General features: G+C 35.4%; 1 protein-coding gene across 1 annotated transcript in view; it reads right to left on the bottom strand.

Annotated features, from left to right (window-relative positions):
• The window catches only part of LRRIQ1 (leucine-rich repeats and IQ motif containing 1), a gene marked incomplete at its 3' end in the record, with an annotated part of 86,862 nt that overhangs the window by 36,904 nt on the left and 22,665 nt on the right, over positions 1-27,293 (bottom strand). The window contains exons 13-17 of the mRNA XM_010155366.1: positions 26,895-26,988; positions 22,365-22,541; positions 14,454-14,933; positions 12,241-12,379; positions 9,541-9,660 (exon numbers count right to left, since the gene is read on the bottom strand). Coding sequence (XP_010153668.1) covers positions 9,541-9,660; positions 12,241-12,379; positions 14,454-14,933; positions 22,365-22,541; positions 26,895-26,988 — 1,010 coding nt within the window. The remainder of the gene's footprint in view (positions 1-9,540; positions 9,661-12,240; positions 12,380-14,453; positions 14,934-22,364; positions 22,542-26,894; positions 26,989-27,293) is intronic.

The raw sequence follows: 27,293 nt of genomic DNA, 5'->3' as shown, positions 1-27,293 counted from the left end.
TTCACCCCAAGGAAATAAAACAGAAAGTTAAAGGAAGAAGACAAGCAAAAGTACTTTAATCCAAGGCAGAATGTTCAACAACATTCTATGACTATTTCAAATAAGCTGACAACATTTCTTTTTGGGAAACACATGACACATGAAGAACTACTTTCCCTAGTGTTAGACATCCTGTAGGTTAAATAATTGCTCAGACTGGGAGGGGGAGTGGTCAGGCAGAAGGATCATATGCTGCAGGTTAACCTTGTGGATACTCACAACAGAAAAGGGCATACCACAGCCAGCCATATCGTATTGTCTTTCATCTGGCAGAAAGCTGTAACTTTCCTTCTTGGTTCCTGGCAAACATATTTCACTCTGTGGGGTATTTCATTCAAATATCATGCGAATCCAGGACGTCTTTAATTTCTTTTCAAACTAAAATTCAGTTCTGACAAGACCTAAGTATTTTTTGCTAGAAATTTATTGTCTAAAAGCATGACTAAATTTTGACAAACTCCTTAAGAAATCACAAATATTTAGCTCTTATAGTTGATGCAGAAAGACCAGATCATTTTTCTATGCTCATTTGTATATTGTTGATAGACTGTGATTAAAACCTTCCTTTGAAATTGAAGATCTGAATATTTTTGTGTATTTAGCCTTTTCTTTCATCCAGTCTTTTTAGGAATAAGATTACTCTATGAGCTAGCTTTCTTGAGAAACTGAAGTTTATGCAGAAAGCTTGGTTCAATGTTAAGAAGTTGAATATCAGTTCAGACCCAGACTTTCAAAAAAAATTCCAAAGTTAAGATAGTATCAAATATAAACATCCTTAACAGAATGTGCTGGTTTAAGCTGAGATAGTTAATTCTCTTCACAGTAGCTAATATAAGCCTATGTTTGGATTTGTGCTATTAGTTGCATTATTGTTCCATTTCCAATACCACAAAAATTCAGTCTAAGTTCTACCATTTTAAAGCTATGTCAATATGTTGATTTGAACAATTGTATAAAAAACTGTATACAGACCTCTTTTTAAATAGACAGCTTAGTAGATACACTTTTTATAGAAAACGGATCTCTGAAATGCAAGTGGTAGGAAAAATAGTATTTTTCTCTGGGTTTGCCTTTCATACATTTTCACATATTTTATGTGGTGAAGATAAATAGGTTAGCACCACAATAAAGGTTATTTTAACCTTTGACAATGCTTCTTTTTCAACCCTGTCTTTATATAAGACAAAAAAGATTACGAAAGAAATCTGGGCATGGCTGCATTCTTAGAACTGCTAAAACCAAACAATGTTTCAAGCCCAAAAAATTTAGTATCATATGGATTCCAGAGAAACATCAAAATGATTCATTGACCCCAAGAGATTTTATAGACTTAAAGAAATCTGGTTAAGTATTAGAGAACATTTTTGTAGGAAAATTAGAGGACAAGCACAGTTGTGTAGTTGTCCATTTATAAAGGATAGATACATTGACAATTACTGGAAAAATTACAACATTCTGTTAAGAAAAACACTAAAGAAAATTTTATTGGGGAATGTCTTCTCCAAATGTCATTTTCCCAAACTGTTTAATAAGCTCAGAAAACTAACTGTTCTTTTAAATTCTAATATATATATATGTGCATTTATATTTAATATATGCACCTATGTAATTTCCCTTAAAAATATAACAACTTATTTTGGAATATACAAATGTAAATCAATAATGAAAATTTCAGTCACCCTAAAAGTTTTTGTTCACAAAAATGGCTGAATGTATACATACATAATTAACTCTCCCAAAGTCTGAAACTTATTGCAGTTCATGTCAGTCACTCATGACCTACATGACCCAATCTATTCTAGAAATGCATTTTTGTCTTAAGCCTGACAGTGTTCAAAGGCAGCTCTGGGTCTTACATCTTTTTTTTGATTACAGGAATAAAAAATACAGATGGGTAAATGGTAACCTCAGCTTCAGAGGTTAGACATGGTTAAGGTAAGCATCAGATCTGTATGCTTCAAAAATCTTTTGACATGTTTACCCCCATTCCCCCTTAATAAACCAGGCTCCTAGCACCTTCAGGCCACCCCTCAAAATGGCTCTAAGACCCCAGATACAGTCTTTCCCCATTAAAATGACAAGAATCTTCATGTTTTCCCCTCTCTGTCTCTGCCACACTAAACAAACTTTAGCTGGTATGTTTCTATAAACCTTTTTCTAAGTTCTTTTGCCTCTGTGAAAACAAACAAAACTCTCAAGGGCAAATGAATTAAAAAACCCAACAAACAAAACAGACAAGGGACCCATCATGCCCACTACCTACATTCAAAGAATACACAGTTTCAAAGGAAGATACGCAAAATATTTTATCAAGTTTGAGGACTGAATGCCTAAAACACAGTAGAAAAGGAAGCTGTACCTTAACTTGCAGTTTTGTCAAAGGAAGGCAGAAGTGCAGAGTAACAAAAAATTAACTAATCATAAGTTTATAGGTACCTTTAGTATGTTTCTAAGTACATGGCACATGATAAATTTGATTCAATTTCAAGACAACTTTTCCTTTTTATTTAAAACTCGCTATTTCAGAAATAAGAAGAAAAAGTATTTGGAAGATAAAGAGAAAAAAAGGACCAAGTTGTAATCATGCAATTTTTAAAACTGATAACAAATCTCTAATTACACTAAAAATACTTAATTCTAAAGAACATGTCTTAATCGTCTCAGCTTCATTTATAGAGTCCTCCTTATATGTCCCTAGCACCAACTCTTGTATTTGAAATAAATTATTTATGAACAAATGAATCTGCAAATTGAAATCTGTTGATTTATAACTGTAGTCTCAACACCTTAAATCTTTTGGGACCTACACCGTTACTGGGAAATTCAAGAGCTTCAGGAGCTGATTCTTTGTGACGTTTTCCTGTTGTAAACTCAGATTTGTGAAATAATCAATAGCCACTGCTATTTCCATATAAAAATAAAATTGTAAAGTATTTTCCATACAGGTTCATTAGGATCCTAAATCCTTTTCTGTGGTACTGCTTCCTACAGAGCCAGCCGCTAGCCAGCAATGTTGCATGAGTTGACTCTAGTCCATATATTGCACTATCTACTTGCTCTTGTTGAGCAACATGAGGCTCTGGTCAGTCTTTTTATCTAGCGTGTGGAGGCTGCTCTAAAGAACTCCCTGGCCCTCCAGCATACTCACTGCTGCCTCCAATTTGATATCATCTGTACACTTGCTGAGATTACACTCTGTTCCACCATACAGGTTATTAATTAAAATATTAACTATTTTGGTCTCCATACCATCTATGATGGACTCCATTAATTATTGTCCACAAGTTAGATTTTGCACCATAGAACACAACTATCTAAGCCTAGCAGTGCTTATGGTCTGCTTGTCCAGCCCATACCTTAGAACAATTTTCCTTTGAGACTACGGTATTGAGTCTAAAACTCCACAGAACTAAGACTTTTTTCATATTTATACATTTTTCCATTGCTTGGCCTGATTATTCAGTTCTGATGCTTGACTTCCTCTTTAGAGAAATAAGACTAGGAAGTCTAATTATTGACATCACTATACTTTAATATGTCACACAAGCTAAATATAATTTAGAAAAATACTATACCATTTGGCTGAATACAGGTTCTAAATGATATTTTTAGTGTCATTCATCATTAGTGGGCTTTCCTTTCAAAAAGTATTTGTTTTAATATGGCTATTTAACCAAAAATTAGATAGAGACAACCCATGAAGATAGTTTACGTTTAAAAATTAAAAGTATTTCAGGTGGCATTAAGAACTGAGATGTCTTGGTGGAAGGCCAGAAAGCAATCAGAGCACATCCTGCATGAGCTGCAAAGCTGCAGTCTTAACGATGGCCACAACTCCTAATAGCCGTGTTTGTGCTTTTTTTATCAGATACCAGCTGCAACAATCCACTTTCAAGGCCAGGGTATCTATCAGATAACTAGAAAACAAGATTTCAGCATTTTAGATAAGCACCATTGGTAAAACAGGTAGAAGAGAGGCTTTATGTATCTGGTGATGCCACAGACAGAGAATGGCATGCAATTCATTAACATATCAGCTGAAGAAGCAGGATTATATCAAGAGGTTGTTGATACACACTCATTGAAAAGATCGATCTTCAATATGTTACTTAGGAGGGAGTTTTTCCTCTCCTTTTAAAAAGAGGGTGGATCTAATGAAATTTTCATCATATACTTTTTTTCATTTCTACAACACTAACTTTTAAAGAAATCTGATGAAAAAAGGATCATATCCTTTGCAGTATAAAATACAGGAAGACCGGATTCTGATCTGACATTTATAAGCAATTACAAAACCTAGACATGCGTTAAGGGTGTCAAGAAACAAGGTTATGGGGACCTTCTAATCCATAGGCTACACTTAGGAGGTCGACTTTAGCAGGTCGAGGGAGGTGATTCTGCCCCTGTACTCTGCTCTGGCGAGACCCCACCTGGAGTGCTGCATCCAGCTGTGGAACCCTCAATATCAGAAGGATATTGACCACTTGGAGCGAGTCCAGAGGAGGCCATGAAGATGATCAGAGGGCTGGAGCACCTCTCCTATGACGAAAGGCTGCGAGAACTGGGCTTGTTCAGCCTGGAGAAGAGGAGGCTCCGAGGAGACCTCATTGCAGCTTTACAGTATGTGAAAGGGGCCTACAAGGGTACTGGGAGAGGACTTTTTACAAGAGCCGGTAGTGATAGGACAAGGGGTAATGGGTATAAATTGAAATCAGGGAGGTTTAGATTAGATGTCAGGAAGAAATTCTTCACAGAGAGGGTGGTGAGGCACTGGAACAGGGTGCCCAGAGATGTTGTGGATGCCCCAGCCCTGGATGTCTTCAAGGCCAGGCTGGATGAGGCTTTGAGCAACCTGGTCTAGTGCAAGGTGTCCCTGCCCATGGCAGGGGGGGTGGGACTAGATGATCTTTAAGGTCCCTTCCAACCCTAACCATTCTATGATTCTATGATTTCCTGGCACTAGCCAGAAAACAGCAATCACTGTCACAAACCCACAGTCACAAGCTCACAGCCTGAGACAAACCACATCATGAAGTATTATCTGAAAAGAAACCAAAACACACTGTATGTGTGCAGCTTGGACATATGATAAGAATACTCATGATGGGAGATGTAAAGAAAATGTTGTTCTAATTGCTGTTTATTTTTCAAGAGCTTGGAAATATGAGGTAGTTTTTATTCTTCTCTCCATCCCCCCCATGTACTTCTCCTCCCAGAAAAAAAAAACCCAAAACAACAAACACACACAGAAAATGAAAACTGCTACCTAGCTGCCATGGAAGTCAAGAAAAAAATAGGAACAGCTAGGTGTCTCAGTGAGGATATATAAAAGAATGTGAAGGAAACTTTTGGTCAATAATTTCAAAAGCTGTCAGAAAGACTTGGGCTTTAAAATTCTACATAATCAAGCTCAGAAGCAGAACAGTACTTTGTCTCAGGGCAACACATTTATTCCCTTTCGATGAAGGAAGCAGTAATGGATTTCCTTTTAGCTTGGCTGCAACTTACAAAGTCACTTTCTTTTTGAAAAGCTATGCCTAGATAGCCTTCATTTTAAAAGAAATTAGATTTGAAAAATATAGTACTTACTTTCTGTGCCATGTAACCATCAGTCTAGGTCTTTACCTTGATGTGAATAAGACATATGTCCATATGCTGACTCAGTGTGGGAAAACAATTATTCATTTAATAGCCACAGTTTTGGATAAAGAATTGTCTTAAACTGATCACATTCAGTTGCATTTGGCTCACATCATATTCTCATCAAGAAAACAACAATGCTGATGGTTACACAGTACAGAAAGTAAGGGATGTGTCCAAGCAAATGTGTTGTCAAACTTTGTCCACCAGAGGCAAAATGAGCTCTGCCTTGTAGATCATTTACTACATGGACAAGCTGCTGATGAAAGGTTGCCTTAAGATAAGCCTACTGGAGCATATAGACTGGAATTCTCCAAAGTCCACATGAAAGGCATCAAAATATTACTAAATACCAGGCTCATACTTTCTGATACATCTGTTGGCCAGATCTTTCATCTCATCTGGGATAGCCTGTTTGTCATTGCAGAACACAACAGAGGCAAAACACTACAGCCATCAATTGCCTCTGAATGTCTTAGGTAATGTATGGGAGCTGATAGAATACAAGAAGATATCAGTAATTGTTCAGGTGAAATGATTACTGTTCATGCTATTGTGAGGCCCTTCCTTCAGATCAATCCCATGCTATCTGTTTTTCATGTGATATGGTGCCAAACTTGTTCTAAAAATATACCACTGCTCAGTATGCATAAATGAAGTAAACAGAACACTTCTGGCAAAGGCTACAATTTTGTCCATGATGTTTTGCAGCCTCACCTTCCACAGAGCATTGAGTACATTAAGTTTATAATAAAGATTTTAAACAGTAATTTAATGAAGACTTGTGCTTAATGACTTATTGCATTGTGATATTTGCAAATGGTTTAAATAGGTGCTTGCACACTATTGATTTTGTAGAATGCTAGGTAATACAGAATAAAATCATTATGACTGAAATCTACATAATACTGTTATTAAAACCAAACAATGACTACACCACAAAATAATGGACTATTCCAAAAACTTTTGGACATGATTTAGCATATTTGTATTGGTTTGCAATAATGAAAGATTTTCTGCCCTTATCTATCATTTCACTCACCTTATCCAATAGTGAAATCTGCAGTACAAAATGGTGTCCAGATATTTTCCTCTTCCTTCACACCCTAACATACGGGATCTCTTAGCCTAGCAATATGTACTCCTCCCTACACACTTGTTTGAGGCTCAACAGATAGCCACTGATATCATGTGTCATTATTTGGCTCTGCTTCAGCACTTTGCTGTAAAACACTGAGGCCAGAAAGAAGCGAATAGACTGTTCCAATCTTCTGCTGCTTGTTTCTGCAGAAGGAGAAATTCCACGTGATTTGGTATCATCCAACTGCAGAGAACTAAACAGCTGAAGATGCATGGAAACACACAATCTAGTACTGAGAATGGCTAGTCTGGGCTAGGAAAAGCAGAGTGTAGGCCCACTGCAGTTAAGTGACACATTTCTCACAATCAAGCTCTTCAGCACAGACAGATACATGCTTGGGGAAAAAAAAAAAAAAAAAAAAAAAGAAAGACAAATATGGCAGGGTATAATTCTAGTTACACTCATCAATCTTGAACACCTAAATGCTCACTCACTGAACAAAGTATGTCCTTCATAGGCATGTACATTGTAAATTTATCACATAGACTGTTCTGCAGAAAACAGATGTTCTTATACTTTTCATCACAAGAAGCTAAAGGCTTGAGTAACTTACTTGACATCAGTCCTCAGTTCAGCCTTTGAGCCTGCTGTGCAAATTATCATGTCATAGCTCTCCTGTCATTATCTGAACCTAAACGCTTTCTCTGAGAATTGCTCCCTAAACCCAAGTATTATTTCTGTCCTAATAAACTCAATAGCAACTGGAAAAAAAAAAAAAAAAGGAAGGAATGTGTGGCAACACCAGAGGGTAATACAGTGCAAGCCTCTCTGAAATAATCTGGCCTTTTTTTCCTGTCTTGCCCACTCCTTCCTTTTCCCCCCGGTCTCAGGAGCACCTGCCCAAATGCAATTGCCTTGCTGATAGACAGATGGAACAAAACTGCCCATGTAGTTTTTAGTTTAGCAATTGAAAAAAATAAATTAAAAAAATCATAGAATTATTTGGGCTGAATAGAGTGAAGCAAGCATGGCTCAATTAAATTACAGTATATGAGACTCTAGCCTACTGGCTGAATAATTCAAACCAGGATATTTTCCTTCTTTAATATATGAACAGATATTTCCTTCCTGTGTGAAGAAAGAAATCCTTCCACTTTCTGCTTTTTATTATTTTTAGAAAGAAGCCAGGGATCAGAGAACATCAGCTAATGAGACTGTTCTTTTTTGTATATGTATTTCAAATTAAAATGAAAAAAATCCTGAAATTTAAGCCAGATCTCTATGTTTACAGACACACATTTCCTGTCTACCAAATGATTCCTGGGACTTCTGTTTCAAACATTTTGTATGCTCTTGCAATAAGACAGTAATTTTGAAAATGTATCTTAAAATAGCCTCTGAAAGGGTTGCAAAAGAAGGCTGATACTCAGATGACTGAAAACTGATCAACTGTAAACTGCTCCAACTAACACCATATTTGGTTCCATAATTCTCTGTAAGCCCTAAAAACATATGATCATAAACAGGATCTAATCTTGCCAGTAGCAGGGCTATCACATCAATCTCCCTTGCAAAGTTACAGTGGAATACTGACAAATGGCTCTCGCAAAAATGCAACAGCTGAATAAGCACATTCAGAGACAGAGGTTCATGAAAAAACCCACTCAGTCATATCCTCTTAGGTCTCAAATGGCCACATTGCTATTAGTATTCTTTGCTTTACCTGAAACCACTAAAAAAACAAGAGAAGGCAATGAATGTGAACAATTAGAGAAATCAGTGTTCCAGACAAATATATAGGTAAGTCAAGAACAGCTGCCTTACTCTGCATACGAAGTCTGGAACTTCCCATGTAGACTGTGTCTTTTGAGGCCACAAAAGACAAAATTGGTTTAAAGATTCTCTTTCTTGCTTACTGAATAACAATATTGATCCTGTAGACATTTTTATTTTTTTACTTAATTATCGCTACATTTGGTTTTGAATGAGATGTTATTCCTCAAATTCCTTCAGAGTCATCTTTTATTTCTTAGAATGGAAACTTTTGAGCCAATGCCAGTTCTTTGAAACTGAAAGGACATTATTATGTTTATATAACTTGTAAAAATTACTAGTAACATTTTCTGGATTTTGTACGTTACAGACCTTCTAAGTGTTTTGGTTTTGTGGAAGTGTTTCCCACCCCCACCCCCACCCCGATTTAACTATACATTTCTTCGTAATTTACAACTATATTACAACTCATGATCTTTTTAACACTTTACCTTTGAGACAAAAGACTAGTAAGACTGCTTCACCTCTGGTTTAGGGGGTGTGTTCTTTTTACTAGAATACTGCAATACTGAATCTCACCTATATTTTCAGCTATGTTATTTTTCTCATTCTATCATGAAAATGAACAAAATACACACTCAAATGTTGTTGACGTTAGAATCTGTTACTTAAGTACCAAAATGCTAAAGGTTTTAGAATAAAAATAGCTGTTTCCTTATTCTCATTCATTTGTCCTTTAACTGTAGAAATATATGGGGTTCTATGTTGAGTGTGACATTAATAGCATAGTACCTACCAGAACATCTCAAAGAGCAGGAAGCAATTAATCCATGACAAATACATTTAAATGATCTATATATAACAAATGCCTCTTTATTTCTGGACATGTAACATGTTAATTCTAGCCTTGGTAATCCTTTCAATTTCGTTTCCAACACTTACATGATTGCTTAAGAAGAATAAAATTTATATTTTAAATGAAGTTTTATGCTAATGATTGTGCTTACTTCAGAAAATGTGAAATCATCCACATTTATTTCTTCATAGTCATCCTCCACTTCATCACTTCTAACAGCTGCAAGAGCACTGGCCAATTTCTTTCGCAAAAGAAAACCCTTCCAAAATGCCTAAACAAAAAATTTAAAGCATGTTATACAAAGCCATAGATCAAACCCAAATCCAGATTCTCTATGTTATCCCATTAGGAAGATAAAACATCTTGGGCCTTGGTTTAATAGCTCAATGATCTGTTTTTTGAACTTTATGTGACATTTAAAACTACAAGACAAATTAAATGCCAGCATATGTCTAAAGCTTAGAGTACTCAAGAGGCTCTCCACAAGTAAGCAGAAAGGAATCCTGCAACTCCCTCAACTGCAAACCTGGGTCAACTAATTAATTATTTGACAATTCCTTCAGGGACTATTATAAACTAAAAGGAAAGGCTACATAAGTAAAAGCTGAGTGTCAACTTTCAAATTACTGAGAATAAAAATACACTTGTACTAAATGTCTTATAGTTCACAAGTAGCAATACTTGGACACATCTCATGCAATTGACCTAGGTCAGTTACTCTTTCTTAACTGTCTAAGATCTTTATTTTAAAAAAATATTACCAGTAGGCATAATCATATATAAGAAAAAGGAGCACATTAGGAATTAAGTGCTAGAAAAAGAGGAAGGGTGTCAGTAACACATGTCAAGGTATGGAATCACATCCAAGAAAACACTTCAGAGATCAAAATTACATAATTGGAATTAAGAAAACTAAATTCAGGACAACAATTGTCCCCCAAATCAATGTTTGACATCATTACAGTTCAAGGTGCTCTAAGCATTTAAAACACCATGCAAAAATATTCCACTGTCCTGAAAGGTGTAGTGTTGCCCACATATAATGGCTTTGCAATGAAGGCACTAAAATAGGAAGGGTAAATGTCATTCTGGCTTAACATTTAGCTTATTAATTTTTAGGAGAAGATTTTCAATAATTTATGCAGTTAGGCAATGTCACTGGTTTTACACACAAAATTCCTGATTATTATAAAAATTATTAAATGTATTAGAACTACTTTCTTATAATTCCATTGTTGTTATTTTCCTACAGATCTCCATAACCAGCCAAATAAAATATCCCTATATTAATGAGTGATAAAATAACAAATATATTTCTTTCAACAAATACAATTAGTTTTTACAAATGCAGAGGAGAAAAGCGATGGTATATGCAGAAGGGTAAACTGTAAGGCAGCTGTTAACACAGATCTATGAAAACACCAGGTCAGTGCTCAGTCATGATCAAAAAGAAAAATTATGTTATTAATTTTTAAGAAAGAAGATGAAATCTGTCTTAATGAACAAATTCATGATATATCTGCCTATGGAATTCAGTTCTAGACACGTCTTTAAAAAGGGTTCTAATAGAATGAGGTAAAGGTTCAGAGAGGGACAGAAAGATAAAAAGAAGTAGAGTAATGTGAAAAGACACTAAATGGACCAAACTTTTATTTAAAAAAGAGTGAATATAAGAATGGATATGAGAGAGATCTAAAAATCCATAAAATGCACAGAAGATAACTAGTGAAAGACTCCTTATTTTCATATAAAATTTGGAAATTATCAAGTCTGAAATAAATGAAACAAAGAACATTTTAATAATTACATAAATTTGTGAAACTCACCACTTTAATATATAGTAGAGGTAAATTACACAAACAAGTTAAAAAATGGATTAAATAAGCTTATGGAGTTCAATTGTTAATACACTAGCTATACACTGTACTCCAGAAACAAATTTTAACACAGCTTTCCAAATAACTGACTGCCCTAATATGATTCGGTACTTGTCCTATTTCCCAGTATGTACATTTACTAAATGTTTTGCTACTGCCCATTTGCTGAATAGATACTAATGAATTACTTGGATTCCCAGCAAGAGAATGGAACTTGGGCTCCTAAATCACTTTGGTACAGTTGACGTTTTTATAGAAGACTTAGAATATTGAATGTTTTTATCTTAACTTGAAATCTGAAATCAATACAGGGTTCATTTGCTTAGAATTGTAGAAAACCTCATGGACCTTGGCAACTTGGAAGGTAAATACTGCCAAGGTTAGCAAACTAAACAGAGCCAAGAATGGACTTCAATTCTTGCACATAGTAATCCATTCTGTTTAACTGTTAGCTCAGTATCTACCATAGGACAGCCTAGGTTATGGTCTGTTCCCAATGGCAGTGTGGATAAGGCAATCCTGGTTTTGAGAGATACAGAGGGAAGGAAAGAGATGGTAGGTAGGGTAGGACATAAGAGATGGGAAGAGCAGTTAGTTGTACAGATATCAAACATGATGTACCAGTCAGTGTCTGTCAGTTGAATAGCATAGATGTACCCCAGTAAGAACATGGCCACAGCATGTCTTAATCATAAGATTAGAATTAAATCAAGTAAAACTAATTCTGGTTTTGGCAAAAAAACTTGGCAAAACCCAGGAAAATATTTTTATGCTTCTATAAAACATTTTGTAAAGAAGGCTGTCTTTTAGAAACATCAAGATTATGATGATTAAATAAAACAAAAAGTGTTTAATCATTAAACTATTTATAAAATAATAAACAAAAGTAGAGAGCAGATGACAAGTAGCAAAACCAGTAAGAATATTATTTTATTAAATTTGCAAAATAAGTAAAAAGAATACCATAAACCAACCTGGATTAGTGTGGCAGCTTCATCCTTCTGTCTGAAAGCTTCTATAAACCCATAATTCTCTGTTTTGGTGCAGTCAGTTTTCCTCCTGGCATGGTACTGCCGCCAAAGGGACTGGATCACTGATGCTGCCATATGTAGCCTCATGGAGAAATAAATACCTTTATGAATGACATAGCCTCACCGTGGAACTGGATTATCATAGCTCCCAAACTATAACTGTAAAACATAGCACTATGCATTGAAACAAATGGAAGGCTCTGCCATTAAACCCTTACGAAATTACAATCCAGATGTGACATTTATGTTCAGAAATACTGGAGGATATTCACATCATGTAACTTTGGAAATCCAGTTATCTAAGAGGACTAATCTCCACTGGGCTCTGTTACCTGTATATTCACTGGAGGGGAAGAGTCTCCTCAAAGGAAGGATTAGGAGCAGAATATTCAGCAGAATAAACTGTTGGATGGCCCACTTATCTCCACTACCCATGTAAAAAAAACCCAAAACACTAAAAAGACCTAAATGCTGAAAACAGCGTTAGACAAATATCTCCAATGGGGCAGACAGGAAAACCCAGAAAAAGTGCGATTTCATCTTTTGCTTACTTTTACCTTTCAGTTTAACACTACCAACCACTGGTTTACATTTTTTGATTTGTTTGTTGTTTAAAGAGCACTGATTACAGATTATTTAGATTTTTTCAGTGACTGAGCTTTCTAAATATATGTTCAATTAATTTATACTGATGGATAAAAAAATTTAATGGCAAGTTTGCATTATGATTTTTTTATCTTGGAATACTTTTCGGCACAAAATTCTCATTTCAATTGGACAGTGAGTTTAAGAAAAAACATCTAAATTTCCCCAATCTTTACAAATCATCTTTTCATGTTCAGTACATCTACTTAAGCAGTGGAGTACATTCCAGCAAAAAACCCACACACTTCAGGGCTTAAGACAGAGATTTTTTTTTCCCTAAACAGGTGTTTATTAGGTTTCGCAGCCCTGATAAATGCTTTATTTCTAAGCTTTACATCTATAAAAAGCAGTAGTAGAGTTAAAAAACAAACAAACAAAACCTATAATGATTTATAATCTGCATTGAAGAAAACTATCCAACAACAGATTACAGAATGCATTTAAAACATTAACTAAAACCTATAAATGTAGTATTTTAAAAGATTTTTCTGAAGCATTCATCTTCCTTAATAGACTGCTGTACTCTTACTTTCAACTTATTGAAAGGCAAAGATGAATTCTATGGTCTTCCTGAATAATAAATTTTATAACACATTATTAGTCTCTGAAGTACCTCCTAAGCACTACTGCCCATTTACTCTAAGTCTAAACATCATGAATAATCACACCTTCCATGCTTGCTCTTCATAGAGTGCTCAAGACATGCATTTTTGAAACGGAATTCTTATGAAATCATAGATGAATTTTTCTACCTTTAGGGCAAAAATTTCAGCTTCTGTTTTCCCTGACTGTATATCCAGAACCATACAAACCAGCAGCAAATGCATTCCAGAAAGGTAATAAACCAGTCTGTTTCATGCGGAATATCTGGGGGCAGAGAACAAGTTGAACTGGCCCCTCACCCCTGCCTCTACTTTTAAGAAGCAGGTTGAGGCATGTTGGAGGAGTACCAAGGCCAGGGCAGGTTGTTAGCTCTTCAGTCATCACAACAGCAGGAGACTGGCCTAAGGTCAAGGGAGTACGATAGTAGCTTTAAGCAGCTTTTCCTTCTTGCCTTCGGAAGAATACTGACTGTAAACTCTACATAGATGAATCTTGAACATCTAATGAATAGTATAGCAAAAAAGCCTTACACTAGTTTGTAGTTTAAACTGCCCCAAAATTCCCGAAAACCATCCAGCGTTTTCATCCCTAACATTGTATGTTGGTGTCAGAAACTTATTGTGAAAAAAGAAGGGAAAGGTAGGAGACCAAGAGAAAGTTTTCAAATTCTTATCCTATATTGTATTTTTAAATTATTTTAAGTACATAAATATATCTGTATTCTAAGATATCAACTGATGGAGCATCACAAAGGATTGTTGTTAATATGGAAGTCTAGTGCGCATTGCATTAAAATAACTTGTCTAGTAAGCTTAAAAATATTGTTTTATTACTAAATAAACAGGAAATCCTCATATGTGTTGCCTATCTGTGAAATCTATTTGAAAGAAATCTGACATCTGTCCTACCTTTCTGTATCAGTCTCAAAATGCTGAAGAAGATCTCTTCCCATATTACTTGCTACTATCACTGACTCTTGCAATGTGAGTTGGGTTGACATGTTATTGTTGCCTTTGCTCTCCCCACTGTAATTAATACAAGATTCAGTGCTCTTCTGCTTCACTCTCTGATCTTCTTTATTTTCCTTTTGGTGCACAGGTATGGAGGAGTTAATGAATGTGGCCTGAATATGGCCAGTAGTAATCCATCTTTTGGAAGGATCCAACAAGATCTGTTTATTTTCTGTCCCACCCATGATAAAGAGGTTATTTTCCTGTAGGCAGCCAGTGGATGTTTGCTTTAAATGATTTTGCAGTGCTTCTGGTCCATCTCTGTCAGTACTGTTTAGTTCACCACACTCATGGGCATATCGGTGTTTAATACTAAGTTTCATCAACTGATTAAAAAACCAGCATTGTCTTTGTGCAGAATCAGTAGAAGAAGCAATTCTGAAAAAAAGACAAAAATGTTTTTACATGTATTTCACCCTATAAAAATGCTTTTTAAAATATATATTGCCTTTATTATTTTCTAAACTACCTTGTATTTTCAAATATCCTTACATGTTGCCATATTCTTACCGTGAAGAGTAATTACTCTGATTGAAAACTAGTTTCAGTATTTATAAATCTTAATTGAATTTTTCTTCTTTTTCACCAGTATTTAAATTATACTCGTATATATTAGATTGCTTATTTTACTTCGCCTTTTTTTTTTTTTTTGAGGTTTCAGTTTGTTTGTAATAGTCACTAGGGCATGCATTTCACTATTAATTTTCTGCGTGGTTAGAGGCACATGAAGCTGAAAATTTTAGAGGATTTGAGGCAATTTTGTTATAAATCCTGTAATAACCTTAATAATCCAATTTTATCTGGAAACTATGAAAGCTAATATAAAAATAACAGTAATTTTAAAATTTAGATTAGAACTACAGCAACAAAACCCAGACTTGGATTCAAACCAACAAAACACAATGCCTAGAGAGAATTTAGGAAAACAGAAACTTTTACATATAGCTCTTTTTATCAATATAAGGAAAGGTGCTAGACTGAATCAACATTAATCTACAAAGTCTGTCTCTCATTAGTTCTTTGGTATTTTGGTACCCTTTTCAGGATACCACCTAAATGACAAGGATGAATAAGGGCAAATATGGATTAATTGTTACAGGTTCAGAAGGCTGTCTGTACTTGAACAATGTTTGTCCATTGTATTAGTTAGCAGGTACTTCTGGAATCACAAAAACATTTTCCTTTGATAGCACGGGTAGATGCAGAGGTCTGTAGTCTGGCACTATTTTCAGAGGAGCACAAGGTACTCAGCAATTCAACAGAAAAAAGTAGAAGATGAGTCCTCCTGGGAGTCTGGAAAAAAGTGTCCTAAGATTATAGTTTGAATAACAGAATTTCCCTTCCTGTTCATTGTTCTTGAAAGGTGAAGCTTTTATAAGGTTTTATTGCAAAAAGACTCTTTAGTTATATAACTGTTAACTCTAGTGAAGTTTAACTAAGAACCTTTCAGATTTTTAAGACCATACAGAATCAGATCTTACAAGAGTAAAAAAGATTCCAATTTTGCCTCTGCTAGCACAACTTCATTGCTATTGGACAAAATATGAATGGCTAAATTTGAAGCCAAATCCACACAGCCTAATTACACAACTAATTTTTCCATTAGCTATACATTTGATTGCCCATTATACATCATTACTCCTACTCCTGTTAATTCTACAAATATGAAAATTCCTAAAAATATTTAAAACAATGTATAATTTGTTTAAGGATCTAACAAATTCTAAGCTCTCTCCTACTACACAGTAAAAGTAGGAATTTCTTCAACATGAAATAAAGCCTTAGTTAAATACTTCTGTTAAATACTTTAAGTTAGTTATTTAGGAAGATAAATTCGGTACAAGATCATTACCAATGTTCTACAAAACATACTAAGAAGACCATAAAAAAAAAAAAGCTCACAAAAACCTCTAAATTTATTCCCACTTTTTATTTCCTTTGGTTTGTTTTAGTTTGATTTGTTTATCTGAGGATTAAAATATTGTGGAAAATCCCAGAATGTTTTACATATTGGGCACAATAAGCTTCTGTGTGAAAAGTATAACCTGAATATACTGGCCTATTCTCATAAACTAGAAACAACACCAAAAAACCCTAACAGTGAACTGAGTAGGATACTTGTGCATCCTCTCCTTTAACAGGTGGCAGGGACATCTCAAGCAGCTGTTTCATCCTTCCAGTGGCTATGAAGGTGGCAAGCAGAAACAGGAAGGGAGGCTGAAGGCAACTGAAAATTCAGGCAGGGAGTAGCTGTGTGGTCACCAGGGATCATGTGTTACTTTTTTTCACAGAAGCTTCTTTTGGGAAACTTTTCAAGCAGTGGTTGCAAAATACAGTCTTGTCACTGTGGACATGCATCCTATCTACCAGCAGGCAATTTACAACTATACTCTGATTTTGCAGGATTTTGAGGCTGTCCTCTGTAGATCAGTGGCTTTCCTGTTAAAGCAGTCAGATCAACTTAAGTTTCAGGAAACTACGAAGGAAGCTGTAGTGACATCTCAGAGAATTAAGAGCCATGAAGTTGCTTGATAGTTGTATGTGGGGTTCTCCGCAAAGCTGAAGCTCCAAAGCACAGACAACAAATTAAGGTGGGGCCTGAGTGCTAGGTGGCAGTCAGCTTGGTGGTTGATTTTGGTGAATAGGGATTTAAGGCAGCTCTGGATAAAAAAGAACTATACAATAAGCTTGTGGTGGAGCTATCCTATCAATGCACTGCAGAAGACTGCTCATTCAAACCACAGAAAGGAAGCTGCTATAATGGAAAATATGCAGGACTGATCTACTTCTTTAATGGAAAAACACACATACAAGGAAAGATGGAAGAAAAAGTAAGAAATATGACAGTATTAAGACTTTTGATACCACAGTATTTCCTTTTTAGTTAATGTAAATAGGTTGTTTGCCTTTCAGACCTTTTTTGGCATTATAGATCATGGGGTCTGGTCACATTAACTCTTCTGGAATTGCTTCTCGGTTAAGATACAATGAAGGTTTTAAAACTTAAATTGGCATCTGGACAAAAGAAGAAATGGGATTATCCTGATGGAAGCACTAGTATCTATATGGCCTGGCTGCTTAGTATATAATGAAATGTAAATGAATATGGCAGTCTTGCTACAGCAAATTTTTTATGGCTTCCAGCTTTGACCAGCACATTCCTTCATGTTCAATGGTTACACACACTTTCATTTTAATCTTAACAAGTGAAAGTAATTTATGCCAAATGTAAATTTTAGCATACCACAAAGGATGCACTGCTTTTGCAGAGGGAAAAAGGGATAAGCCAGAAGAGGAAGGGATGGGTCTTTCACAGCAATGTACAAATGTGCTAGAATAGTGGCCCTGATAGTACCTAAAACACCAAGATATTTCTTTCACAAACAAATGCTGACAGCAGTTGTTACCTGTAGCTTTCTTACAAAAAAGATACTTCTCAGCTTGTCCTAGTATTTTTTAGGAAATTTGAGGAAAGATAAAAGCATTAGAATCAGATTATAATCTATTTGTAAATTCAAATCAGGCATTTATTAATGGCGTTATAACTTCTGTCCTAACATCAATCCACCAAGACTATCCATCACTGTTTTCTTGGTAAATTTAGACCAAACCCTGCTCAGTTTCACATGCAGTGTTTGGGAAGAGTACAGGTGGGGAGGAGCAAACCCTCCTGACACAACCTAGGAAGTGTAAGGATCAGTGCATAGGCTGGGTCAGCAGATATAGAAAAACACAAGTTATTAATACTTAAAGGCCTTTCAGTGGAGTTTAAATCAGTCAAAATGTTGCCACTTACAAAGTTTAAGGTGGCAGTGGAAGCTTGTTTACAGCTGACACATTTTGTGTAGAGTTTCCTACTGCAATTGCATCTGCAATGACTGCCAGGCTACACTAAGAGAGTCATTTTGTCAGAATGAGACAGTAAAATTATATGGAAAAGTCAGCAGAACAAACCTCTTGGAGGCAAAAAGGACAGTGGACAAACAAGCTGGTTCTAAACAGCAATAGCAGTTTTCTCTTGGCCATTACACCTAAAAAATAATATTTTAACCCTTTGTGTGCCAGTTTGTATGTTATTTAAAGTTTTGCCTAACGTCATGTTTTTCTCCTTTCAGCTCTACTGTGATTTTCATAATTCTGATACATGGAACATTCGAATAGTACACTCGAATTTTAACTGAGTTTGTAATAGTGTGAGAAAAATCTAATTTGTCTTCAGGGGAACTTCTATAAGCATCATTACTGATGTTCAACTGCAGGTTACAGAAATCCCTCGCAAACACATGAAATAGCTTACTGTTTACATATTGTCTCCTGAAATATCATTTATGAAGTTCCTGTCATTTTCACTGTACCATACATCCAGTATTTATAAAATTCAAGTTCCACTAGCCAAATATCTGCATATCTGATGACTGAAAGCAAATTACTGCAGCTAAGGTGTCATATTATTTTTTATACAATTAGGTACTACAAGACATCTAAAAATTATGTGACAGAAAACATTTATTAGAACAGAGAAATTTAATTTTAAAATATGTTTCATTCTTAAATATGGCAAGAACAATTAAATTTCAGGCAGCAACAGCACAGACAATTTAATTGGCCAGCAGTGGTATATGAAACATGGATTAGGGAAACAAGCAGTGATTACTTTTGGCAGTTTACATATTTGAGGTCACACCTACAGGGGCTCATAACTTAACAAGATGTGAAACAGACAGAAGTTTGCTCTGTTGTCGGCCTGTTCTTTAGCAACGTCACATTAATTCAGTCAAAGTATTGCAGTATGTACATGTAATAGCTATGCTACTAAGGCTTATATACAAATAAGTTGTTTAGAGTTCCTTTTATGAACTGCAGTTTTCAAGGGATTTCAAATCATCCATAAATTGTACTTTAGTCAAAATAAAACACAGAGGGCTTTAACACAAGACATTAATTTTAAGACTAAATTTGAGACAAGATGCTTCAACCATGTCAAAAGTTACCAATTTAAAAGACTGAATGAATTCTTGAAACCTTAAAAAAACCCACAAGTCTCCCTCTACCACCACCCTAACTATACATTCAGGAGAGATGTTTACATAATTTCTTCTTCCCAAACATCTGCAAGCTCATTCAAACAAAACTTGCACAGAATCATAAAAAAATTTCAATTGAAGGAACCTCAGGAGGTCTCTAGTCCAACCTCCTGCTTCAAAGCTGGAGTAGGTCTGAGATTAGGCCAGGTTGCTCAGAGTTTTATCCTGTCAGTTCTTGAAAACCTCCAGGAACGGAGACTGCACAACCTCTCTGGGCAGCCTGTTGGCGCTTTATCACTGTCCTAACAGTGAAAAGGCTTTTCCTTAAGTCCACTTGTACTGGGTCTGATGGGTTGGAGTTAATTCCCACTATAGATGCCAATATGGTACTGTGCTTAAGATTTGTGACTGAAACCATATTGATAAAACACTAATGTTTTGCTGAACATTGCTTGGACAGAGTCAAGGCCTTCTCTGTCCCACCTGGCAAGTAGGCTGAGTGGGCAGGAGGCCACTAGACAGCTCACTTGAACTGAACAAAACTATATTCCACACCAAGTAACAGCATGCTCAGCGATAAAACTTGGGTGGGAGTCTTTCCAAGGTAGTAATTTTTCAGAGAATGGTTGAACATCAGCCTGCTGGTGAGAGCTAGTGAGCGATTGCTTTACATCACTTGGGGGAGGAAAAGAAAGTTAAAGAAACAACCTTCTTACCCTATTTCCTTAATTTGTTCAACTGCCTTTATCTGAACCCATATGTTTCTGTCCCTTTTGGTCTTCTGATTCTCCCGCCCATCCTGCTGGTGGGGACAGTAGTGAGCAAGGAGATGGTGGGTGCTTAGTCACTGGCTGGAATCAACTCACCACACCATTCTCAACCTCTCTTGTTTCAGATTAGCTCCTTGTTGCTCATCCTTATGTCACACACCACTGCAAACAGCCTGTCTCTGTCTCCTTGAGCACATGCTTGAACTCCCTGATCATCTTAAGGGCCATGCGACATACTTGTTCCAGTTTATCAATGTCTTATGTCTTGGTGACCCAGAATACAGAGCACAATATTCTAGTTGTGAGCCACTAAGGGCTGAAGAGAGGGAAATAATAGCTTCTAAATGTACTGGCTGTGTTCCTGTAGATACAGCCCAGGATGTTCTTAACTTTCTTTGGTACCAGAACAGACTGCTGGCTCACATTCAGTTTCTTATCTACCCAGATCCAAATGTTTCAGCAGAGACATTTCTCAGCCAGTCAGTCCCAGCCTGTTTTTCCAAGGTGAAGAACTTTGCACTTGTTGAATTCACAAGGCTTCTGTTGGCCAGCCTCCTCAGCTTGCCCAGGTCCTTCTGAATGGTAGCCCTGCCCTCAGGCATGTAAACAGTTTCGTCCAAATTGTTGTCACCTGCAAGCATAGTAAGTGTGCACCCCATCTCCTGCTCCAGGTCTTTGACAAAGATGTTAGAAGGACAAGTCAGTCTCCAGAAGGTTGCATGAGCCATCAACTATTAATGGATGGTCTGCACCTGACTAGCTGACAAATTTCTTACCAGACTAGATGTCCATTCATGTAGAGCATAGTTAAAGAAATCATTAAGTTTTGTGAATATCACATTTCCCTCCTGTTTTTTACCATCTTGCAGAAATGTATGTGAAAGTTAGGTCCTTAGATTTTACTATAGGTGTCTCAGTCATATCCTAATTGGCATTTTTTTTTCTGCAAAGAATAATGATGAGAAAGGTCCTAAATCTCAGACAAAAGACAATTTACCATAAAGGAGGAGAAGTGGTTTTTTTGTTTGTTTTTTATTTTTGAGGAAGTATCAGATTTCTACCTGCAAACCAGAACCCCAAAATCACAGAAGTGGAGAAGACATATCTTGAGGGTTTAATGGAGAAACATGAGTTCTAGGGGCCATCTATATATTACATCTGTTATAGAAAACTGTGCTATATGATTCCTCCCAAACTACTTTCAGTCTAATACTTAATAGCAACCACTTTTCAAACAAATCTGGTTTGTGAGCTTTGAAGATCTTACTGTAGCTTAATAACAGCCAATAATAAATCAATGTAATAACCTGTTAGTTAGTAACAAGACACCATGGATATACAGGCTTACAGGTTAATGCAAACCAGCTAGATTCTGAAGCAAAATGTGGGTACTTTTCCTAAATGAACAAGGTGCACAAGAAGTTCAGACTAAAGCATTGTTGAACATCACATGCTTCACCTACTCTAGAACAATGTTCAATACCTGGAATGATCAAGAAAAAGTATCTTTCTAAACATCAGCCAAGGCCTGTAAGGATATTATTAATGTCCTAAGAAATTAAAAGAACCTAAGAAAGAAAAAAAACATGCAACGTTACCTAGAGCAAAAACATAAGTTTGAGCTATTTAGCTATTGCAAAGCGATGGAAAGATAGCAGATATAAACAACAAATAACCACTTGCAATATCTAAGCTGAAGTCACTGGACAACTAAGCATGGTAATAATGACAAAAGTAGTAAGTGTGACAAAATCAAAGATCTCCAAATAGAACCATTCATTCAACTACTATTAACTGAAGGTTTTGAACACTGTTTTCTGAAACCTAAACAAACAAACGTCAAGGTCCATATATTTTAATATCTGTCTGAAATATGCTTTGCACTATAATCTCTTTCTTAACATAATACAATCCAGGCAAAAAGCTCAATAAAATTTATAATACACCAAGAACTGCACTAACAATACATGAAAACATATTTCTGAATGCAAGTTATATTCACATTGAATACATACCCCAGTTCAGCAGCTTTTTTTTTCAGTAAAAAAATTTCTTCAATTTGAACTTGACAAAGTTCCAGAAAAGTTCTTGATTCTGATCTTTTGATTCTTTCAGTTGTGGGTAAAGTATGATAGTTTAAGATTTCACCATCAAGAAACTGTAAACCAGGCAGGACCTTATACAAGGAAGGCCTTAGAAAAAAAAGTCATAATTAGTTTTACAAAAAAACCCTAATACTAAATCTTCTATTTTATTGATAACAATATAAAAAGACAGAACATGATGATAGTTCTCTAAGTATTTGCAAATATTTGACCTTCCTTCATATATTAATATATTAAATAAAAATTTATTCTTAATAAACCACAGAACCTAACTGTTTTCTTAATACTTTGTTAGCATAAAGACTGCTGCTGAAATACTGACCCCAGGGTGGTCAATAGCAACACTGGCAATTCAGCAGAGCCACCATTTTACCTACTTAAACACTAACAGGAAAATTTGACACACCTGTGAATAGGCACCTGTAATGCATTTGATTAGTAGGCAACACAGCAAACTAAGTCATAGGATTGAGATATAGCACTGATTTTGTGGGCCCATTGAAAGGTTTAGATTTAAAAACTGCACAGAATACTAAACACTGTCAGTCTTAGTCCCTTTACCACTTACCCGTATCATATAAATCAGTATGATATTCAGTATGACTGGAAAAAGATCCACTTTTGAAATACTGAATTTGGGTCAATGAAAGGGATGACAGTAAAGATGACAATTAGTTGCTATGAAAAGGACAGTTAGGGACACTGATGTAAGAAAAAAATATGTATGAGAAACTTATCTACCAATTTAAAAAAAATAGTATAATCAATACACTCTGTTTTAGCTTATTGTGAAATATAATCCAGTACCGCAATTTTGTTTCACATATTTCTTATACCAGACCAAATTTGTTGACATTTTCAAGACTGCAAAATTATTTAAATCAATACATCAACACTCAATATTTTATTAAGCCAGATTTAAGTAACACTTAGGAACTCTTGAAAGATTAATTATTGTAGATTGTAAGTCTCCTTACTTTTAAAAAAAGACAATACCATTTCTGAAATTTCAGAAGTCCCTGTCTATTCCCTGTGAAGGCAAAGGACCATTATGCATCTCAGACATTATACAGTAAGTTTAAAATCAGAGAAAGTTTCTATGACTGAGCTAGAATATTCCAATATGTACCTCAATAGAATATTTTTTTTTTTTTTGCAAGTATAGAGCTTTCCTTCTCTACTGCCCATTAATGTAAGAATAACACAGTCTGAAATACATTTGGAGTAAAATGATGGGTTTAGATAGACAGTCCCTCAACCCATAGAGAGAAATTACCAAAGCTGATGTTGAATAGTGATACATCAAAAAAGTGCCATATCAAAGTTGATTGATGTTGGAAGTATTGTGTCTTAGAGCTATGGGATCTCAACACTAGTTTTTCCAGCTGGGTTTCTCCTTGTGAAGGGCTGAGTCAATATTTCATTTAGTGAAAACTTCCCGGTGAATATTCTGTCACTTAAGAGGCTCTATTAATCATTACAGCATTGAAACACATTCCCCTAGGAGTGCTCTGGTTGATCCAAGGGTTTAATTTTTAAAAAGCAATTTCTTACTACTTCACTTTTGTTGGTGTTATCGCTGGCTGGACATGAAAGTACAAAACAGATTGGGAAATTTTACAACTAATTCCTTTGTTGGTATCAAGGGGTTATGTAAAGTTCACTGGAACATATCGCCTGAAGTTATGGTCAATGCTGTATTCAGCAAATCCATATTTTATAGTATCCCATGCTTTAAATCCTTTAGACAAATGAACCTCTTGTCTAATCATAAAAACTCTATTGGATCAAGCAATCTAAAGTGTCAGTTCTTACAGTTAAATTGGAATTTAGAAATCTTTTCCCCTCTAGGTTACAAGTGAAATAACGGGTAGTTCTGTAAAACAGCGGGAATTAACACAATGCAAATGGGATTTTAAAATATTGTCAGTCACTGAATTTTATTCACAAAATTACCTGCAGGAACCATAGGAGTGCAAAAAAGTCTGTTCATAAAAAAACCAAGTAAAACAATGAAGGATGTATATGTACAGCTACCTTTTAAATTACTCAAACATTGCCAAGTAAAAGCTCCCCACCCCCCCCTCCCCCAACCCAGAATACTAATCTGAAATTCTAATAGGAGATATACATGTAAAGGTGTTTTTTGTTTTTTCTTATAATATAACACGTACTCCAAAACTCACACTTCCCCTCCTCCCCCACCTCCCCAGTCTTTGCTGTTGTTATGCTAGGCAATCTAAAATAACAAATACGAGCACAATTTATATAAACATATTCTTGTGTAACATTGCAGTGTAAAGCCTGACCTTTAACTGTCTTGAAATCATACAAGGAAAGATTATGGTCAAGGTTTTTTCTAATATAATATCAAAGTCACCTGTTCTAATTACATTCAAAATAAAAGTCCAACTGCTGTGTCTCATTTAATTTCCTCAGACATCTTATTATGTCAACACTTTAATAGGTAAATATTTGATTTATATGCTGAAAGAATTGGTAATGATTTAAATTCTTAATGATTAAATGCTTCTTCCTACATTTAATGGAATTATAGGAAGAGTTCACTAAAAGACACTCTACCATTTCAGCTAATGTATTCTGGAACATCACCTATAAACCCAAAATTGCATTTCCAACTTGTCATTCTGCTCTTGAAGGTCTGTAGACTAGGAAGTATTAATTCTAAGGAAGATGAAAGCACACTTCTCGTTAAATTAAAAGCACTGTTGTACTTTTGCTGAGCAATTCCCTCAGACAGCTTTAAGTCTTGATGGCATTTGCACACATATGTGGTTTCAGACCACAGAATTCTCAAGGAACAAGGAGATTGCTATTAAAATACAAAAAAAAAATATACAATAAACCTATCCATGTACAATTTTATTATTATGGTTTACAAATACAATCCTATCACAGCTATTCATTTGAGGGATTCTGGTGACTGCATCTCATTTCATACGTCAAGTTTCATTTCTACCCTATCCAGTTTTTGTGTATACAGAAAATAGTATCTAGAAGCAGCTCTTTAATTTTTTCACATTGTTATTTCAGTACTATACATCACTGAAGGGAAAAGAGCAGCATTATTTTTATATCTGTGTCTCTTTCATAAACATAAGAGCTAATAACTGTAAAAATATGGAATTCTCAGAATAAGAAAAAAATCTGAGCTTCAACTACTAAGGAAAAAAAAATCCAGCATTCATTTTGACTTTTTCTTCTTCTATTTTTTTTCCTAAAAAGATGCTAAGCCAAGGACTCCTTGATACATTTATTATTAGATACCATCCTTTCTCTAGTTTTGTGCAGTGTGAACCTGTCACAGTAGCAAGATTGTTAAGCAGTGATTGGATGAAGTGATGGAAGGGATCAAATCAGAAAAAAGAAAACCCAAAAACCATCTGCAAAGCACAAGACTTCACTTTCAGAAGGTATGTGATAGTCAGAAACTGATGGCTTTGAGAAGGGCAAGTAAGCAGTGTAAGAACTTTAATAATGAAAATTATTGAAATAATGAAAATACATGTTTAAATTTAAAGTGGGGAGATTTAGATTGGATATCAGGAAGAAGTTCTTCACAGAGAGGGTGGTGAGGCACTGGAACAGGTTGCCCAGAGAAGCTGTGGATGCCCCATCCCTGGAATTGTTCAAGGCCAGGCTGGATGAGGCTTTGAGCAACCTGGTCTAGTGGAAGGTGTCCCTGCGCATGGCAGGGGGGTTGGAACTAGATGGTCTCTAAGGTCCCTTCCAACCCAAACCATTCTATGAAAGAAAAAAATAAAGATTTTAAACAGTGTATATGAAAGAGGAGAAAAGTTGAGTGGATGGTCATACCTTTGTGCAAAACTTTTAATGAGATATAAAATTGGGTAAATGTCAGACAAACCTCAGTAAGAAAGTTAGTCATCAAAGGTGGTAAACTTGTGAGTAAAGAGGAACAAAGAGATTTCATGCCGAAAAATGTGACTAATGGACAAAGAAGCAGTCACAAATAAACAGTTCAAAGAAGGCCTATATCACCTTTATAATTTCTGCATTTGCCTAAAGAAATTGTCATAAAGAAAAATACTCATTTAGGATAAGAGTTAAACAGCATAGAGAGACCATTGTCGAGTTTTAGCTCAAACTGCTTCTTAAGCTTAGAATTGTTACTGAGTCACATAGTGGTAGGGGTTGGAAGAGGCCTCTGGAGATCATCTAGTCCAACTCCCAAAACTACAGACTGGCATTCTTTAGACCATTGAATTTAATTCTATTTGTTATTTTCATATAATACTCTTCCAATTTGTTGTACTGTTCAGTTTATCTCATTTCTACTATTTAACTAACATACTTATAGCAAGTTTTGGCTGATTTTGATAATGAACAAGAAGTATATACACCTAGTTCTTGGCTTATTTAGAATTTTTGATTTAGGAAATTAATTTATTTTATTACCTCCAATTCCTTTCTTGGAGAAGAGGATTTCCACTGAGTGACAAGTCCCTTAGTTTATGACAGCCACTTAAAGATGTAATGACTCCTTTAATGTCTATATTGTAGTAGGAAAGAAAATTAAATATATATTTAAATGCAGTACCATATTATTTCCTCATAAAGTCTTATGTGAAAGTAAAATGTACCATGATCAGGAAGTACTACAAGCAATACTGCTACTTATACAGTATAGTTATATCTATAACATCCATGTTTGGAAAATATTTATATGTTTTCTGCATAAGTGGCACATAAATAAATGGGAACAATCAACTTCAAGTAAGTTTATAATTTAACTAAGAATTTCTTGTTTGGATGTGGTTTTATTTTTTTTTATTTGTTTCATTTTGGTTTGTTTGT

This window comes from Eurypyga helias, unplaced genomic scaffold, assembly GCF_000690775.1.
Source record: "Eurypyga helias isolate BGI_N326 unplaced genomic scaffold, ASM69077v1 scaffold22027, whole genome shotgun sequence".
Lineage (NCBI taxonomy): Eukaryota > Metazoa > Chordata > Aves > Eurypygiformes > Eurypygidae > Eurypyga > Eurypyga helias.
The sequence above is the reverse complement of the archived record's forward strand: the minus strand, read 5'-3'. Positions and strand labels throughout refer to the sequence as shown.